At 39.1% G+C, this 15560-nt stretch overlaps 1 protein-coding gene across 50 annotated transcripts in view; it reads right to left on the reverse strand.

Moving 5' to 3' along the window:
• The window catches only part of GBF1 (golgi brefeldin A resistant guanine nucleotide exchange factor 1), a 126565-nt gene that overhangs the window by 93933 nt on the left and 17072 nt on the right, over positions 1 to 15560 (reverse strand). For 39 of the 50 annotated variants that reach the window (XR_011522315.1, XR_011522314.1, XM_070557733.1 and 36 more), the window contains exons 2-3: positions 5704 to 5809; positions 4299 to 4365 (exon numbers count right to left, since the gene is read on the reverse strand). Coding sequence is in view for 48 of the 50 variants with exons in the window: in XM_070557733.1 (XP_070413834.1) it covers positions 4299 to 4365; positions 5704 to 5809 (173 nt within the window). In the remaining 2 variants the exon portion in view is untranslated. Of the gene's footprint in view, positions 1 to 4298; positions 4366 to 5703; positions 5810 to 11386; positions 11438 to 14612; positions 14725 to 15560 lie in introns of those variants that run through there. The other 11 variants (XM_070557932.1, XM_070557889.1, XM_070557885.1 and 8 more) reach the window with 2 other exon arrangements.

Raw genomic sequence — 15560 nt, forward strand, 5'->3', positions numbered from 1 at the left:
AGATCTCTAGAAGGATAAAAGGAAACACCTCTTTGGAGTCTAAGCCCATGGCAGGGCTTGGGCAGATGTAAGGAAGAGGAAGTCGTCCTTCTGCCCCTAATGCCAGGACACCCCAGCCCTGCAGGCAGTACAGAGTTAACTACCCACCCGCTTTGAGAAGCACAAAGGTACATCACTGCAACATGCCTAACATTTACATTGCCTCTCTCTGCTCATTAAACAGGTTTTGGTTAAATAATGAACAAACTGTATTACAGACTCCGATGAGAATTCCAAAATTATAAATCAACTGGGAAAGCCCAAAGGGGCAGACAGACAGGGAGGGGGGAGAAGGATAATATTGACTAATATAAAGGGCGCAGCTTGACAGTGGATATTCCTGCCACACCTGATCAAACACACTCCATGGGGGGAGGGGAAACAGAGCAAGAGAGGGGAGATGGGACAAGACAGCCTGAAATTTGCATCCGGAAAAGATTAAAACGGATTCTTTGGGGATAGAGAAAATACATAATATATATTACTATAAATGCAAAACTGTACTAAAAGCTAACTCAAATGTCAAAGATTACAGCTTGAATAAATTTAAATATAAAAGCCATGTGCTTCCTTGAGTTAATGAGAGAGACATAAAAGGACAAACTGGGCCAGAAGGCTGAACAGAGTCTTATGCTGCCTTTGCTGGGCAATGGGTTCAAAGCATAGCAGTGACTACAGTCAGAGGCTTCCCTCCACAGCTCTGAGCCCTGAGAAAGAAGTGGCGAATTCCATCACTTTTCCAGCCTACATTCTGTTTTTAAAAATTAAAATATAATTTACATGCTATAAAATTTACCCATGTAAAGTAGACAATTCAATGGTTTTTTAGTATATTCACAAAGTTGTACAACTATCACCACTATCTAACTCCAGAATATCTTCATCACTCCAAAAAGAAACCCTGCATCCATTAGTAGTCACTCCCTATACCCCTTCCCAGCCTCTGGCAACCATACGTCTGCCTTAATTCCTTCAGAATGACCTCCTTGGGGCCAGCCCCACGGACAAGTGGTTAAGTTGGTGCTCCGCTTCAGTGGCCCGGGGTTTCACTAGTTCCGATCCTGGGCGTGGACATGGCACCACTCATCAGGCCATGCTGAGCGGCGTCCCACATGCCACAACTAGAAGAACCCACAACTAAAATATACAACTATGTACTGGGGGGTTTTGGGGAGAAAAAGCAGAGGAAAAAAAAATAGAATGACCTCCTTCCTAAAAGGATTCCTAAGAGGATTTAAACACCAAATAAGGAGCAGCAGTCAAGTCTCACTGGTGGTGAGCTAAGGCTTCAGCCAAAGTAGCAATATGCAAACTTTGCTCTTGGGCACCCTGCATCTTCCAAGTGCAACCCTCTCTTAAGATTTGATATTAGAATATTCTATTACTTTAAATGCTACAGAGCATGCAGGCATTATGCAATTTTGACAAATACTGACTGCAAACGTGGTCCAGAGACACATATCTGTGAGAATAACCAGTATACACTTAACCAACCTCACTAGAGACAACAGACTTATTCCCTTTGTAATATTCAGATAATACTCCTGGAGAAGTAGGTGGTGCTTCAAAGAGCCTCTGTTCACAGAAAAGAAAAAAAATCATTTTGGTTTACTGACAATGCCCAATGAAAGTGGTGATGGTCCAGTGAACATTTCCAACAGTGCTATTCTTAACCAACCAAGCCAGCAGATAGTTTAGAAAAATGCAAATAGAAAGCCTTTGTAAAAAGAGACCAAGTCCAAGTCAGTTTCATGAGCTAAACTGAGTGGAGGTCCTATAATTCCTGCCATACCTCCTCCAATCTAAGTGGTACACCATTCCCAGTGATATAGCATGGGGAGTCCCTTCAGTTTCTCTCTCCAAGTTCAAAACCCTTTCCCAGCCTCCTACCATTAACAGGCTTCCAAGAAAGCAGTCCTCCTGACACTGCCAATCAGAAAAATCTGTTTGTTTCAGTAAAAGAAACAAGGAATTGGTCATGGATTGCAGAGTCCAGGACCACAGGGGCAGCTGACCCATAAACCTGCTCCTGGAAGCCAGCACTGTGTAGGGGGTCAGAACCAATCAAAAGACCATGAAATGCTCTATTTTGGGTCCACTCCATCATTTTCTCAGGCAGGTAATATGCTAAAACCCAAGAATTATGGGGCAACCTTGGCAGACACCATTTCAACATCCACCACAGCTGTTGGCCCCGGGAAAATACCACCACTTTCCTCCACGCTCCAGAAGAAAGCTCAGCAACACCCAGCTATGTTCCTAGTACCACTGACAGCTCTGGCTCCTCAGCACATTCTGGTTTTATTAGTTTCAAGCAGCAGATAATCTGGAGTCCTAACCCAAGGATGTAAGAAAATTAGGCAGCAGACTCAACTTTGGTAGTTTTTACGTGGTCTAGAGACCTCAAGTCCTGGATTGTACCACTCACCACACATACGATCTCTGAGCTGAAGTTTCAGGATATGTCAGGATGGGGAAAATAAGTGTGGGATATAGACTGGATGGCAAGCAGGAAATGTGGCTCTGTCAGGATAGCAGCACCACTTCAGCAAGTCAAGATCTGCAGAGTGCCTAAAAGACTTATAAGGCTACTCCAGTCTGATCTCAGCCATTTTAGGGTGTTCCCAATCACTTACAACAATAATCCCTCACTGTGTATAAACTGTTTGCCAAATGCTTCCAAATATATTCACTTGTTTAATCCTCTTAACATCTCTTAGAAAGATAGTACTCTGAACTCTGGCCCACCAAAAAGAATTGTAAACATCTACTCACTACATTTTCTTTCTAATTGAGATATAAGCTTTATCTGTAAAGCAAAAAGAAAAAAAACATCTGTGCAAGCTGCCAACTTTCTAATGCAGCCAAGTCACTGACAGTGCAGGCCATAAAGCAAGAACATGCCACCTAGGTGCAGCATTAGCCCTGCAAACTAGCTAACAACCACAACCAAGTCCTCTATACTTGACTCTTCTTGGCTAATATTTGCAACACTTCTCAATTGAGTGAAATCTGCTCCTTTAAAGAAAACATTTAGGGAACCTTTAGATAACTTCAGCCCATGATTAGGAAAGGAAAAAGGAATTTTTCTCCAGATATTCTCCTATATTTCTCATGAAAGGGGGAAATTTATTTGTTTGTTTATTGTTTATTTAATTTGCAGAGGCCTAAAAACTATTTCAATTGTGGTCTTAAATATGTTACTAGCTAAAAGCATTCCAGGACATACATTGCAAAAGCCCTTTACAGTCAACAGAGGAACACAGCTCTGCAGCTTTCCCCTTCAGTCTGTATCTCCCCCTTGAAAAACCCAAAGGTGTTGAGACTTGCCTTCTCCCTTGACACGTCTATATACAGAAGATGAAGCACTTCCTGTGTACATTCTCCTCTAATTGTACGAAGAGAAGCAATGCAGAACAGAGCATTAAACCAGGCATCAGAGGCCAGAATTCTAGTTTTGAGTCCACCTCCTAGGATCAGTGCAAACTCAGCTAAATCACTTAAAATGTCTCTGGGCTTAAACTATATTCATAAAAAGGAAACAATATGCGCCAAGTCTCCCTCACAGGGTTGTATAAAAGTTCAGTAAGGTAATAAATGTGAAAGTGGCTTTGAAACTTCTAAACATATGAATACTACATAACGTTATTATGATTAGAAAAACAGGAGAGAAAAAAAGGGACAAGAGATTCTAGGAATGCATGAAGACTGATAGCTCTTCATTAGAGAGCTAAGGCTCTAAAAGCGACAATGACTTTCTATAAGAGAAGGGTTTTGTTGCAAGTACTAAAAACTCCATTTGTGCCACCAACTTCCTACCTCATGGCATGCATGAGGTAGACAAAGAAAGTAGTTAAAACAAAACCAAAAATAACTTACTCAAAAGACGAAGGAAGCTTATAATTGTATGAATGCTAATTACCCATTAAAGCAGGACACCCTACTGGGAACTCAGGGAAAAGGCTCAGCAATATAGTACACCAGGGGCAAACTACAACCATGGGCCAAAGGTGGCTTGCAGTCTGTTTTTTTAAAGAAAATTTTATTTCTTGCTCATTCATTTAAGCATTATTTGTGTCTATTCATTAAGCATTATCTCTGTCTGCTTTTGAGCTAGTAGTTGCACAGTTGCTATGGCCTGCAAAACCTAAAATATTTACTATACAGGCCTCTACAGAAAAAGTTTGTCCATCCCTGTAACAAATCAAACACATGTTGTTTTACAGGATAAGTAATCCTTCCTATATGTAGGGACTTACCTGTTATATTATTTAAAACTTCCTTTAGATGACTGAAACTATGCAGCAGAGGATCCCGTTCTTCATCCTGTAACATATGGGTTTAAAAAAAGTCATTATTGGGTCAAAGAGGAAAAAGGAAATAAAGAACAGATCAAGGACTCTTTCTCTGAATCCAACCAGAAAATCCTGTAAATTTTCCTTCTGAGGAAAAGAAAATTAGCCATCGTTTGTTTTTCCAATTCCTTTATCTCTTAATTCACAGAGGTCCTCTGGGCTTACTAAAACAGTAAATCCTAAAGTACTAACCTACACCATGGCCATAGCATTCAAGATACCACAGATTGCCAGGTCCTTTATATGTGCTGTAGTCTGAAGGTCTGTGTCCTCTTAAAAATTATACGTTGAAATTTTAATGCCCAATGTGATGGTATTAGGAGGTGGGGCCTTTAGAAGGTGAGTGATTAGGTCATGAGGGCAGACTCCTCAAGAATGGAAATAACGCCCTTATAAAAGGAACCCAAGAGAGCTCCCTTTCCCCTTCGGCCATGTGAGGATACAATGAGAAGTCTGAGACCCAGAAAAGGGCCCTCACCTGACCATGCTGGCATCCTGATCTCAGACCTCCAGCCTCCAGAATTCTGAGAAGTAAATTTCTGTTGTTTATAAGCCACTCAGCCTGTGGTATTTTGTTATAGCATCCCAAACAGACTAAGACATCTCTATTATTCTATCTCTTCTCCTTCTTCGTACTCATTATATAATCACACATAGTCATTTCAAAGACATTCCTGACTCCACTCTCACTTCTAAAACAATCCACTTTTATAAACGAACATGACAAATTTCCAAACACCAAGTTGGAAATGTCTAAACTTGTTTTTACAATTGTGCCAAAAGCTGTTTTATACAACTACAAAAAATATCCTTGAACATACATATGCAACAAAGAAAGCCAGCTTTATGACAGGTAAGTTTCTTACCCATCTGACTGGCAAGATACGGCTTGCTCCATATATGGAAGTTTGCTGAACTCCCAAGGAGTACCATCACCAAGCCATACTCCATGTATCAATAACTAAACTAAACTAATTTAATTTGATAGCTAATGACTGCCCGAGGGAATTAGAAGATAAGGAATCTTTCTGACATTTTTAGGTATATTAAAGAAGTCCCAAGTACTAGCTTAAGCTTTTTACAAAAATAGCTAGAAGAAGAATAGTATCATCTTTTGGGTCCCAGAGGAAAAAAGGCAGCCCATAAATTTGATGCTAGTTGGAATAAACCAGAAGGGTCCCCGATTACAAGAACAACTCTGAATTCCTACTATTTTTATTATTACTGGGAAATTGATTACTGTTTTAACCATGCATCAGATCCCCTACAACAATTCGGTGACCAAGCTATCTGCCCATTCCCCACTTACCAGTGGAGTATGGGTGCTCCATCGTGCATTTCGTTTAATGGCCCCAACCACAATGTTAATCTCTCCTTGAATGATGTAAATACTCTTATCCACCATCCTGGCAAACCTACCAAAAAAGTTAAGAGAAAAGTCTAGTTAATATTTGGTTACCCAGAGCATACTCATGCTTAAATCAGTAGCCGGTAAGATTAGAACTATGATTTAACTTTTTAGTACCAAGATTTCCCATCTATAATACAAGATGGGATGAAGTCCATCTCATATTATGAATCCAACCACCTGGCTCTCCTAGAGTCTCTGGAAGTTCAAGACACAACTCAAAAAGCATCAATCCAAACAGCATGGTACTGGTACAAAAACAGATGCACAGATCAATGGAACAGAATTGAAAGCCCAGAAATAACACCACACATCTATGGACAGCTAATCTTCAACAAAGGAGCTGAGGGCATACAATGGAGAAAAGAAAGTCTTTTCAACAAATGGTGCTGGGAAAACTGGAAAGCCACATGTAAAAGAATGAAAATTGACCATTCTTTTTCACCATTCACCAAAATAAACTCAAAATGGATCAAAGACCTAAAGCTGAGACCTGAAACCATAAGCCTTCTAGAAGAAAATGCAGGCAGTACACTCTTTGACATCAGTATTAAAAGGATCTTTTCGGACACCATGTCTTCTCAGACAAGGGAAACAATAGAAAGAATAAACAAATGGGACTTCATCAGGCTAAAGAGCTTCTTCAAGGCAAAGGAAAACAGGATTGAAACAAAAAAACAACCCACTAACTGGGAAAAAATATTTGCAAGTAATACATCCGACAAAGGCTTAATATCCATAATAGATAAAGAACTCACCCAACTCAACAACAAAAAATTAAACAACCCGATCAAAAAATGGGCAGGAAACATGAACAGACATTTCTCCAAAGAAGATACACGGATGGCAAATAGACACATGAAAAGATGTTCATCATCGCTGATCATCAGGGAAATGCAAATCAAAACTACACTAAGATATCACCTTACACCCATTAGAAAGACAAAAATAACTAAAACAAATTGTAACAAATGTTGGAGAGGTTGTGGAGAAAAAGGAACCCTCATACACTGCTGGTGGGAATGCAAACTGGTGCAGCCACTATGGAAAACAGTGTGGAGATTCCTCAAAAAATTAAAAACAGAAATACCATAGGACCCAGCTATCCCACTACTGGGTATCTATCCAAAGAACTTGAAGTCAGCAATTCCAAAAGTCCCATGCACCCCAATGTTCATTGCAGCATTATTTACAATAGCCAAGATGTGGAAGCAACCTAAGTGCCCATCAACAGATGATTGGATAAAAAAGATGTGGTATATATATACAATGGAATACTACTCAGCTGTAAAAAAGAAAAGAATCATCCCATTTGCAACAACATGGATGGACCTTGAGGGAATTATGTTAAGTGAAATAAGCCAGGTAGAGAAGGACAGTCTCTGTATGACTCCACTCACATGGGGAATTTAAACATGTGGACAAAGAGAACAGATTAGTGGCTACCAGGGGAAAGCGGGGGTGGGGGGTGGGCACAAAGGGTGAAGGGGTGCACCTACAACACGACTGACAGACAATAATGTATAACTGAAATTTCACAAGATTGTAACCTATCAACTCAATGAAAAATTTTTTTAAAAAAGCATCAATCCAGAAAATTTCTCAAAAGCACCTCAATAATCTCTAGCAAGTACATCAAATTCTTCAAATCAACTATCCCCAAAATCTCTCCAATGAAACCTTCAGGTATGCAGATGTCTGTTGCTGGTTTGTTAAACATATATTTCAGATCTTTCCTTTGTTCTTTTCTATCCACTCAATAAAGTAATAATGAAGGTTCAAGTTAAGAGAAAAGAACAAAGACTGTTAGAAAAATAGCCTTGGTTTGGAACCACAGTTATAATGTCACCTTATAGACTGCATCCATTCTGCCAAGTCCCCTCCAGAAAACTGGACAGTAGCACAGTGACACAACCTTTGAAAAGTTCTAAAAATAATAATAAGCAGACTGAAAGGCAGACTCTTTAAAGCTGTTTCTATATGAATATCTGAAGTGAAGCTGAAACACTATTTTAGTATTTTACGTGCTTCCAACTGAACTACCAAAGGATTTTCTTTGCTGCCTCAAACAGCACTTAGAAAAGATATTTAATTCTCTCCCCAGGTAAAAATATAAAAAACAGAATTTCTTCTTGGCATAGAGAAAACCCTCAGAGCATGTGAAACGAAATTTAACCCCTTCTATTACTTAGAAACCCTCCCCAGAAAGACAAAATTTTAAAAAGCAGAAAGGGAAGGGGTGGGGGGCATATAGTTAGACAAACACCTAGATCAGGCTCAATAAAGTTAAAACAGTAACGCTATCAGGGTAAGGGAAGAAGGAATTCCAGAAATATTTACTTACTGAGCACCTACTACTCATAAGGCATCTTTCAGAGTGCTAAGGATTCAAAGCAAATAAGATATGGAAAGAGCTCTCAGACATACTGTGGAATGAAAAAAAAATTGTAGTATATGACTGTGTGTCACCATCTATGTAAAAACCAACCAATGAACCCATCCTACACAAAATATTAGATTTTTGTTTTTAAAAATTATGCAATATTTGGGGCTGGCCCCGTGGTCGAGTGGTTAAGTTTGCACGCTCCGCTGCAGGCGGCCCAGTGTTTCGTTGGTTCGAATCCTGGGCGCGGACATGGCACTGCTCATCAAACCACGCTGAGGCAGCGTCCCATATGCCACAACTAGAAGGACCCACAACGAAGAATATACAACTATGTACTGGGGGGCTTTGGGGAGAAAAAGGAAAAAATAAAATCTTTAAAAAAATAAAAATAAATAAAAAAAATTATGCAATATTTAACATAGAGTAAGATATAAAGAGTAATATAACAGCGAGTACCCAGATTAAGAATAGTGCAACTGGGGGCTGGCCCCGTGGCCGAGTGGTTAAGTTCGCGCACTCCGCTGCAGGCGGCCCAGTGTTTCGTTGGTTCGAATCCTGGGCGCGGACATGGCACTGCTCATCAGGCCACGCTGAGGCAGCGTCCCACATGCCACAACTAGAAGGACCCACAACGAAGAATATACAACTATGTACTGGGGGGCTTTGGGGAGAAAAAGGAAAAAAATAAAATCTTTAAAAAAAAAGAATAGTGCAACTGAAGTCTCTGTGTGTTCCCCCTAACCATATCCTTGTCTTTTCATCCATAGGTCCTAATATTCTAAATCTGATGTTTATTAAACTTTCATGTTACTTTATACTTTTACTTCACTGATATGTATCTTTAAACAGAATATAGTATTATTCTGCATATTTTTATACTTTAAATCACTAATATCATATTGTATGTATTCCTCTACAATTTCTCTTTTCCCTTGACATACTATGTTTGTGAGTCATCCCATGTTGTTAAGTGTACTTAATATATTTTGTACAGGTATATATAGAGATATATAAACAGAGAATCAAAGGTCTGGGCAGATGTACCTCAAACTCAATAACCACAGTTATCTCTAGAGAAGGTACTGTGAAATCAGAGGATACTTTAGCCTTATCTATAATGTTTTAATTTTTTACAAGGAAAATGTATTACTGTACTATCAATATCATAATCAAAAATTAATGATGAAAGAGATGGAATATAATTTCTGCCCTTGAGGCATTTATAGAGTTTAGTGGGGTCTAAAAAAAACTGAGCCAGAGACATAGAGGAAAAAAATGCATCCTGCAGGTAGCTCCATTTGCATATTTTGCACAAGACAGGACCCCAGAAGTACGAAAATCACTACGATAAGGGAAAAAAGAACTGGTACAAATTTTGTCCAGACCCATAACACCTCCCACGATCCACAAGGGAATCCAACATACGACAATATTTATTTGAACGACAATTTAAAGAAACAACTAGGTTAGTCTCAGAAGACTATTTGCTTTCCAAATGCTCTGGGTGCACACAATAATGTTCTCTCCTGAGACGATTCAAAGATGAGAATATACAACAATGTTCTCTTCTGAGGAGGAGGAGGAGAACCAAGAAATAGAAGAAAGATCAACAAATCTGAAACTAATTTAAAGTATCAGAAGAGAAAAAAATAAAATCTCTAGTATCCCTCCTTCCTTAAATTATTTAGATAAGATGGATATGCTCTAGATCTCTGGAAGGATTTTTAAGAAACTGCTAACAGAGGTTGCCTCCAGAGAAAGGAACTGGGGAACTGGGAAACAGGGGTGAGAGGAAGACTTACTTTTCTCTATATATTCTTTTGTACCTTTTGAATTTTGGGTCACATACATATATTACCCTTTCCTTTTATTTAAAATTTAATTAACTGATTTTTAAAAAATGAATAGGCTCTTAGAAAAGTAGTTGTATTAGTCCAAGTATAAATGATTAAGAGAAGAAAAGTTAATTAACATTTACTTCAGTGAATCAGACATTACTTAGCACACGCTAAGCAAAATACTAGGCACAAACAGAATTGTTCCTATCTCCCTACAAGGAATTTATAATCTAGATTAGATAAAACCCATAAATATACACATAAACCCACATATACCTCCAATACATGAGTGACAGTGTCACAGTAGTGAAGCAAAGAAAGTTATTTCTGGTAGAAGGTCCTAGGCAACTGAAAGACAGACAGGATTCAGTCAAAAATATACGGAGAGAACGGCAAGAGGAAAGGCTTACAAGTGGGAAAACTCAGTAGGTATTTAGGGGATCATGATTATTCCAGACTGACTGGAACAATATTTCTAGCGGAGTAATAGGAGGTAAAGTTAGAAAAGCAAGTGGGGAAGGAGGTGGGCACACCATGGAAGGCCTTCAACACATAGTTATTATTCCATATATATACTAAATATCTATCATTGTAGAAAATATTTTGGGGGGCCTGAAAGAGCACACTATAAAATAAGAATACTTAATTTCTCTTTCAAAGAACTAAGAGAATGAGAGAAAACATCCAAACAACACAGAAACAAGTAAACACCACCACAATATTACAAATTGGAAACAAGAAAGCCAATGGGACTAACTGAGATCTAATAGGATCTACAGGCTATTTGGAATGCTTCTTAGGGGAGATAAATGTTGAACTGGGATTCCAACTGATGTAATCAACCTAACAGATCAAAATTCATTAGGCACCAAAAGCTAACAACTTCCTAAGGTAGCACAGATCTAAGCAAAAAATCATTGTCTTAAGCTTCTTTTCTTAGTAAAAAAGAAACATCTAGGGAATGAAGAGGAATTATTTTCAAGGACTATGCAGAGTTGCCTAATCTCCCTCCAGGCCTCTGAGCATTTTGTCTCTGCACCCAGGGAAATCTGTCCTTCATCTTCAGATCCGAAGCTCTGATGAACTACTTGCTGCTTGGCAGCCAATGGCCTAGAACCTCTTGTCACAAGGTCACAAAAGCCCAGAGACCTTATATAAGCACAGCAGAAAAGAACTTAAGGTTTATCTTGTATTAGAAATAATATGAGGAATAACCAAACACACATTAACTAACATCCCCAGCCAGATAAGCCACTGGCCCAGGCACCGAGCAATATATATCCTTTGAAAGCACCTTCTGTCTGTTTAAAGCTAGGTCTATAGCATTCCCCTGGTGCTTTGTAGCATCCCAGTTACTCACCCCAAGGGGATCCAAAGAGAAGGAGTCACTATATCAACTGGCAACTCCCTCTAGATCTAAACAAAAGCAGGAGAAATGGAAATAATTGGATCCTTACTTCATGAAATACCAAAAATTCTATTTCAAATGAAGACTTAAATGTGGAAAAACAAAACTTAAACACTTTTAGAAGACAATATGAAATATTTTTATAATCTCAGTATAGGGGAGAAGCACCTAAAGAGGAAACAAAAAGCAAAACCCATAAAAAAATTGGTAAATTAAACCATGTTAAAATTAAAGACGTTTGGGGCCGGCCTGGTAGAACGGCGGTTAAGTTCGCGCGTTCTACTCTGGTGGCCCCGGGTTCACCGGTTCAGATGCCAGGTACGGACGTGGCACCACTTGGCAAGCCATGCTGTGACAGGCATCCCACATATAAAGTAGAGGAGGATGGGCACGGATGTTAGCTCAGGGCCAGTCTTCCTCAGCAAAAAGAGGAGGATTGGCAGCAGATGTTAGCTCAGGGCTAATCTTCTTCAAAAAAAAAAAACAATTAAATTAAAGACGTTTGTTTGGCATTATCTTGCAAAGTTGAAGAACTTCATAACCTATATCTTGGCAATTCTACTCTTAAGACTATACCTCAGGGAAACTCACAAAAAATTTAGAATAGTGGCAGGAGGGGGAGATGACTAACAAGGGCATACGTGTGCCCTCAGTTTTGGTGATATTCTGTTTTTTAAGCTGGGTGGGGGACACTGATGCACCATATATGTATATATATTCTTTGTATGTATAAAATAGACTATCAAAAGTTCCTTTTTTTTTCAGTTTCTTTCTTTTTTTTCAATTATTTTATTAAGGTCATAATGGTTTATAATATTGTGTAATTTCAGGTGTACATTATTATTTATCAGTTTCTGTATAGACTGCATCATGCTCACCACCAATAGTCTAATTTTTAAAAGTTCCTTCTTTTTAAAGTCATGGCCTTTGCTGTCTCTTTGCCTTTGCACATGCTGTTCCCCTCCTGTTTCAAATATTTTTTCCCACTCTTATCCATCTAGTAAACCCTCATTCTATCCAAAAGTCAATAAGAGAGTCAGAATACCACAGTGATTACAAGAAAAAGCTTCAGAGCCAAGACAGATCTGAGCTCCAGTCCTGACTGCTACTACCTACATGATCCCAGCCCAGTTTCTTAGCATCTCCGAGCCCCATTTACAGTCCTCCATCGCAAAGTGGAGATCATACCTCCTCATCTGTTTATTGTGAGGTCTAAATAAGAAGCCTGTAAAGCACCTAGCACAGTACCAAGAATATTAAAACTCAAAATATGTTAGCTGTTATTATAAAGCCTGCTCTACGAAGTCTTCCCCAGCTAATCCACTGCCCCAGAGAGTATTACTACTCCTTTTTTGTCACCCCATAACACTGTACATAGCTCTATTTAAACACATCTTATACTGATTGATTAATCAAAGATTGGCCCTAAGGTAACATCTGTTGCCAATCTTCTTTTTTTCTTCTTCTTCTTTTCCCCAAAGCCCCCCAGTACATAGTTGTATACTGTACTTGTAGGTCCTTCTGGTTCTGCTATGTGGGACACCCCCTCAGCATGGCTTGATGAGCAGTGCTAGGTCCCCACCCAGGATCTGAACCGGGAAAACCCCAGGCCACAAAGCAGAGCACAAGAAACTTAACCACTCAGCCACAGGGCTGGCCCCCTTATACTGATTTATAATTATTTAGTCTGTCTCTCCCAGAGCCTATGAGAATCTTAGGAACAGACTATGAGTTATTCACCTTTTTATCCCCAATGTCTGACACATAGTAAGAAAAATGATAAATAAATACTGAATGAAAAAATGAATAAATGAATGAACTAACATCAAAACTGACTTCAATAGTAGGGCAGCTCACATCCACCTCTTGTGAGAAAATGACTTCCTAGAAGACAAGAACTCTAAGCCAGGCAGGCAAACCTGTTTCCTGCATTGCATCTTATTATTTGTTTCTCTACCAGAAGTTACAAACCTTCCATACAGGCCACCCTACAGACAAAAAGAAACCACACTTACCCACCAGCCAAATCATAATGCTTTAACGCTTCTGTTTTCACATCTATCTTCCTGAAGTCTCATGTGCTATTTGCATGTTCATATGTCTTCTGTGAAATATATAATTCTTTATGTAATTGTCAATTCTTCATATATGTGTAGTATATACGTCTTATTTTCTTTGGTTCTAAATAGCTGATATTAGTACACCATTGTTTAAGTTATTTTTTCTTAATGGCTTTTAAAAGCTGTCCTAATCCAGTTAGAAATTAGATTCTCCAAAGTCAAAGAACCAAAACTTATTTTTTTTCTTTCTCATGGTGCTTTGATGTCTAGTACAGAGCTGTGCAAACCAAGAAAACTCTGATAGACTTTCTGAGAGGGTAGAAGGTACCAGGGAGCTGAATGACCCTCAGCTGGCCCTTCTAAGGTTTATCTTTGCTCAATCTCTCAAACAGAGCAGCACTAAAGATGCAGAGCTTACAAGATTTCCAGAGCTGGCCAATGAAAACACCATAGTTCTGAGCTTTACTGAAAGAATTGACAAGAATTACTGAACAAGTGAACAACTTACTGGGCTCAAGAAACTTACTCAAAGGGTGGAGGTAAAAGAAAGTCAAACCAGGAAAAAAGTTGGTGCCCTGACAGAGTATAACTGGCAAGTCCTCCCGAACCCCATAATCAGGCAACCAGTGTCCCTCAGCTGTGCCTTGGCAGCTCCTCCCTCTGTGGAGATTCTGAGTCTATCCCAAGAACTATATGTAAGGTGACCACTGAGATATGTCCAAAGATGTCCCTTCTGCCAGCTTGGAGATGAAAAACGAAACAAGGCTTCTCTCTCTCACTCATCTTTGAACCACTCAGGACATCCAAGGTGACACATGGCCAAGTAGGACAAAAATAAAAACTTGGTCTGTATGATTATACACAGAGAACTGCAGTGATTAAGTCTCATGAGGGCTGCCCATCGTGTACATCAGGGGTCACCATCCACTATCATGGGGTAGAACCCAGTCTACAGACATATTTTGTTCTGCCTGCAAAAGGATTTTTAATTTTTTATTTTTTTGAGGAAGATTAGCCCTGAGTTAACTACTGCCAACCCTCCTCTTTTTGCTGAGGAAGACTGGCCCTGAGCTAACATCCATGACCATCTTCCTCTACTTTATACATGGGACGCCTACCACAGCATGGCGTGCCAAGTGGTGCCATGTCCGCACCCGGGATCCGAACTGGCGAACCCTAGGCCACCGAGAAGTGGAACGTGCGAACTTAACCGCTGCGCCACCGGACCAGGCCCCCTGCAAAAGGTTTTAAAAAAAAAATTTAACTAGTTGCTAACAATTTAAAACAATGATCTCAACAAAAGCAAAAATAAATAAGTGGGACTACATCATACTAAAAAGCTTCTGCACAGCAAAGGAAACCATCAACAAAATGAAAAAGCAACCTACTGAATCAGAGAAAATATCTGCAAATTATATATCTGATAAGAGGCTAATATCCCATATAAAGAACTCATACAACTCAACAGCAAAAAAACCCAATAATCCGATTAAAAAATGGGCAGATCTGAATACACATTTTTCCAAAGAAAACATACCGAAGGCCAACAGGTACATAAAAAGATACTCAACATCATTAATCATTAGGGAAAGGTAAATCAAAACCACAATAACATATCATTTCACACCTGTTAGAACAGATATTATCAGAAAGACAAGAAATAACAAGCATTGGAGAGGATGTAGAGAGAAGGGAACCCTTGTGGGAATGTAGATTGGTGCAGCCACTATGGAAAACAGTACAGAGGTTCCTCAAAAAATTAAAAATAGAACTACCAAATGATCCAACAATTCCACTTTTAGGTATTTATCCAAAGAAAATGAAAAGACTAACTCGAAAAGATAAATGCACCCACATGTTCACTGCAGCATTATTTACAATAGCCAAGATATAGAAACAACCTAAGTGTCCATCAACAGATGAATGGACAAAGAAATTGTGGCATTTGTATACAATGGAATATTATTCAGCCATAAAAAAGAATGAAATCTTGCCATTTGCAACAACACAGATGGACCTTGAGGGCATTCTGCTAAGTGAAATAAGACAGAGAAAGACAAATAGCA

Source organism: Equus przewalskii, chromosome 1, assembly GCF_037783145.1.
Source record: "Equus przewalskii isolate Varuska chromosome 1, EquPr2, whole genome shotgun sequence".
Taxonomy (NCBI): domain Eukaryota; kingdom Metazoa; phylum Chordata; class Mammalia; order Perissodactyla; family Equidae; genus Equus; species Equus przewalskii.